We start from the raw sequence: 4,861 nt of genomic DNA on the forward strand, positions 1-4,861 counted from the left end.
GGATATTCTTGTAAATAATTAGAAATATATAACTGGAAACTGTACATTCTAGTTAAGACGTTCTCAAGGGTTTTTAATTAGCTTGGATTTAGTCTATTCCCAGATTTATGACACAACTATTTATATGGGAATATTTTGTTAGGCAAGCACATGCACGATGCTTCTGTTTAGGTAAGATCGCCAAGTGCATTTACTAAAACTAACTGATCTCTCTTATGATTTTACATGGTATATTGCGTTGCAACTGACCATATATCCTGGAGGAGCCAAGTACAGCAAGAGGTCGTTTGTATTATACCAGGATACTGACATGTCATCTTGACTGTAATGCCCCATACACAAAGGTCCGATCGGATTATATTGTCAGAAAATCCAATCGTGTGTGGGCTCCATCTGACTTTTTCTGTCAGAAATTCCAACGGAAAAAATTTGAGAGCAGGATCTAAAATTTTCCGTCAAAAAAATCTGATCGGACTTTTTCCGAACGCTTGTAGAGAATTCCAATCGGACAATGTGCCATGCATGCTCAGATCAAATTACGAGACCAAAGCTATTGGCTGCTAGCCTCTACCTAGTCCTGTCGTACGCAACGAACGTCACCACATTCCGAACGATCAGATTTTGTCCGACCGAGTGTATGCAACACCAGTTTCGGACAAAATCCGTCGGAAAAAATCAGACGGATTTTGTGATCGGAATGTCCAACCGTGTGTACAAGGCATTATAGTCAGTGAGTGGGGAGTGCAGGCAGGGAGGGCAATGGAGTGGAATCTGCACTCTAAGAAGCATAATTGCGCTGGCACTTTGTTTTGCACTATGGACTTTATTAACCACTTCCAGACTGGCCCACATCCATTTACTGTGGCAGGGGGCGGACTGGGTGTGTAAAATTACGTACCTGTGCATGATTTCATGCACACGGTTGACTGGGTGCGTCGCTCCTGCTGTGACTGGACACAGTGGGAGCCAATCAGTGGGTCCGGTGGCTGCGACGGCCGCTGTGATCCGCCGATTGTTCACAGGAGAGACGGATCAGCAGTGTGTCAATGTAAACAAAGCACACCACTGATCAGTAAGTTAGGAAAAGTTAGCGATCGTGTTTCAGCTAAGCTGAATCACAATCTCTCTTTTCCTCCAGTGTAACACCCCCCCACCACAGTTAGAAGCACCTCCCAGGTAATACATTTAACTCCTTGATCACCCCTGATGTTAACCCCTTCCCTGCCAGTTTCATTTATACAGGGATCAGTGTATTTTTTTTTAGCACTGATCACTGTATTGGTATCACTGGTCCCCAAAAAGTGTCACTTAGTGTCAGATTTGTCTGCCGCAATCTCGCAGTCCCACTAAAAATTGCAGATTGCTGCAATTACCATTACCATGAAAATAAAATAAAAGTTCCTATATCTATCCAGTAGTTTGTAGAGGCTTTAACTTTTTGGGGTAAACCAATCAATATACGCTTATTGAGATTTTTTTTTACCAAAAATTTGTAGAATACATATTGGTCTAAATTGATGAAGACATTTTTTATTTATTTTTTGGATCTGTATCATAGCATAAGAAATATTGTTTTTTTCAGAATTTCTTTGTTTATAGCGCAAAGAATAAAAACCGCAGAGGTGATCAAATATCACCAAAAGACAGCTCTATTTGTGGGGAAAAAAATGACATCAATTTTTTTTGGGTACATGGTTGCACAACCGCACAATTGTCAGTTAAAGTGACGCAGTGACGTATCGCAAAAAAAATGGCATGGTCAGGAAGTGGGTAAAACCTTTCAGGGCTAAAATGGTTAATATTGTTGCACATATATTGGAATAAGCACTGATAATTTTTTGATCATGTGTGGAATGAGCGCTGTTTACGTACCAACATAATTTATTTCTTTTGACCACTTTTATTGTAAAAAAAATATTGTATTGTAAACACATGATATTGTAAACATCCCTCGTGATAGGCAGTGGCAGGTCCTCTTTTCTATTAGACCCCATATCTCTCCTCTGCCCTTAAATGCTTTGGATCATACTAAGATCAGTATGATCCAATGCTTTTTTCAAATGTAATAGCTTGTCTACAACCTGTGAAACCGGAAGTGACTAAATATTTGCCGCTTCTGGTTACTTAGACCATAAAGATGATCAGCGATGTTCCGTCGGCTGTAGTCCTAGGAGGAGCCGGAGAAGCTGGTGTAAGGCTGCAGGAGGGGGATGAAAAGAAATGCATCTACCACTGAGCTTAAACATCCCCCATATCCCAATATTTTTTCTCATACCTTTAGCTGCAACAAACGTTTTCCATAACTCATCTTGATTGATGTGGGAATTCTGTCTCAACAGGTTTCTCAGGCGGACAGACTTACTTCATCAGGAGGTACAGGGAGATAAGTATCTCAATAGAACATCAGGAAACAAGTCATTAAATGATTCAATGATTGTTGTTCAAAACTATCTCAACATTTCATTTACTTTTAACATTTGATTTCGGAAATAATGTAATTTCCTGAATGAAAACCACATAAACTGTTAATTAAATTAAAATTATTTTGTTAAAAAAAATTCCATTCTGCTCCTTTCTGATGGTGAAAACGAACAATGATTTGACCCTAATACTCATTACAAAATCAAACAAGTGCTCTTGAAACAAAAAAAATGTCAACAAAATTCTACTAGTTTGGAAACAACTATAGACCAACAGTTCTGTGCAGTATAATAAATCCTGGCTGGCTCTACCTCTTTCAGTCTGATTTATACTTTTTGTAGAATTTTCAAAAGCTAATATAGCAGTATATATAAATATTGACAGTAATTGTATTTAATTGTATTTAAATTATTTATATTTAATGGTTTTAACAATTATACCTTGTACAGCTGAATTCGAGTGCATTTGTGATTTGTCTCAGTTGAGCGTTAAATTGTCAAACTGATATGGCACAGCTGACTATTGCATTATTAAAATAGATGCCATTTTTTCATATGCAGCACTAATATGGAAGAATCCAACAAAACAGGAACAACATATTTCATCATTGAAGGGATTTCTGATGTCCCAGAATTACAGCTTCCCATTTTTTTGTTGGTTCTGCTGATTTATCTCTTCATTCTAGGAGGTAATATGACCATTTTTTTATTGATCTGTATGGATCGCCATCTTCACACACCAATGTACTTCTTCCTGGCCAACCTATCTATTCTTGATGTTTCTTGTTCTACAATAACTCTTCACAAAGCTCTTATTACATTTGTCACTGGTGAAAAATTGGTTTCCTTTGTTGGTTGTGTGATGCAGATGTTTTTCTTCTTATCTTTTACGTGTAATGAGCTGCGAATTCTGACAGCAATGGGTTATGACCGCTATGTGGCTATCTGTCACCCTTTACATTACCAGGTAATTATGAACCACAAAGTCTGCTCTATTCTGGCTGGTGTCTGTTGGGTTTTGAGTTTCTTAGATATCATGCCTTGTGCTTGGAAAGTGTCATCCATTAGTTGTTACACATCATTGGAGGTCAACCATTTCTTCTGCGACCTTGTACCAATAATGAAGCTTTCCTGCAGTGACACCTCTGCTTTGCAACTTTATGTGATTATTGAAGGAGTAATTCTGGCATCTTTTGTTCCATTTGTTCTCACTTTTATATCATATGTTTTCATTATAAGAAGCATACTGAGAATACGTTCCAGTAACGGGAGGTGGAAAGCTTTCTACACGTGTTCCTCACATCTCACAATCATCGTCCTTCTTTATGGCACCTTGTCTTACCAATACTTCAGACCAGTTGAATATATTTCACTGGGTTCTAATAAACTTTCTTCCCTGTTTAATACCACATGTGTCCCAATTTTAAATCCTCTGATTTACAGTTTGAAGAATAAAGATGTCCATTCAGCTTTAAAGAGAAAGTTGAAGAAAATGTCCAGACTAATAGAAAGAAAATAAACAAAAAATAAACTTGGTTCTTTGCTAACTTTTTAAAGTTTTATTTGAAGTATTGTGCATGTGACCCGCTATCTTATTTGTTTCAGATTTCTATAGTCAAAAACCTTTTGCCTGACAGCTCCATGTCAGCGCACACCAGTCTAGGCCCTGCACACCATTATCACTATTTGGATCTTAACTATAAAATTGAGTTCCCCTCCAGCCTGGCATTCATTTCTTTTCATTGAAGCACATAGGATCAGATTTGGTCTACTACCTTGCTGGATTTATGACCTAGAGGTCCATCCAAACATTGCTCCTTATTTGGGTGGGCACAGTACCTGTATCTGTACTAATAAGTTTTGTTTTACGGAGCAGCACTGCTGACCCACAGGGTGATTATACAGCTGGGTAAACACCAATGGCTATTGGGGACATAGCCTGCTTCTTTCCGGAAGCAGTTTACTTCCTCTAGGTAAAGCACAGGTGCTCTGGGAATATGCGGCATACAGCACACGCATGAGGCATCAATCATTATGCTGGGCAGGGTGTTCTGGGCATGCATGCCTTATAGCCCAATAATTTTTTAAATGCTGGCTCTATCGGTTCCATGCTGTCCTGCCAGGAGGTGGCTGTGTGTGTCTCCCCTGCTCTGCTGCTGCAGTTTATTATTACTGCCAGATAAGTCCTGCCTGGTGTGTTGATTTACTTTGTAGAATGCAAAACAAGACAACAACTTCACCCTTACAAAGATCAATGCTTCCAGAGAAAGCAGGGGACTGCATCTGCGACAGGATTGTTTTCCATTGGTTTTTTACCTTTTGTTTTATTTTCCTGTTCTTATTTTTGGAATGGTTGCTTTTTCCACAGTGTTTCGAGTTCAAGGCTCCATTCACTGCGTCGTTCCGGCTGTAACAGGTGGTCACTCTCAAGAGAAGATTGC

General features: G+C 38.9%; 1 protein-coding gene across 1 annotated transcript; it reads left to right on the top strand.

Annotated features, from left to right (window-relative positions):
• Nucleotides 1–2,544: 2,544 nt before the first annotated feature.
• On the top strand, nt 2,545–4,099 carry LOC143988739 (olfactory receptor 8G50-like). The gene has a single exon (XM_077488556.1). The coding sequence runs from the start codon at nt 2,989–2,991 to the stop codon at nt 3,937–3,939; it is 951 nt and encodes a 316-aa protein (XP_077344682.1). The 5' UTR covers nt 2,545–2,988; the 3' UTR covers nt 3,940–4,099.
• Nucleotides 4,100–4,861: the final 762 nt, after the last annotated feature.

This window comes from Lithobates pipiens, unplaced genomic scaffold (genome assembly GCF_037356315.1).
Source record: "Lithobates pipiens isolate NorthernLeopardFrog02 unplaced genomic scaffold, aLitPip1_a1.2 Scaffold_1, whole genome shotgun sequence".
Classification (NCBI taxonomy): domain Eukaryota; kingdom Metazoa; phylum Chordata; class Amphibia; order Anura; family Ranidae; genus Lithobates; species Lithobates pipiens.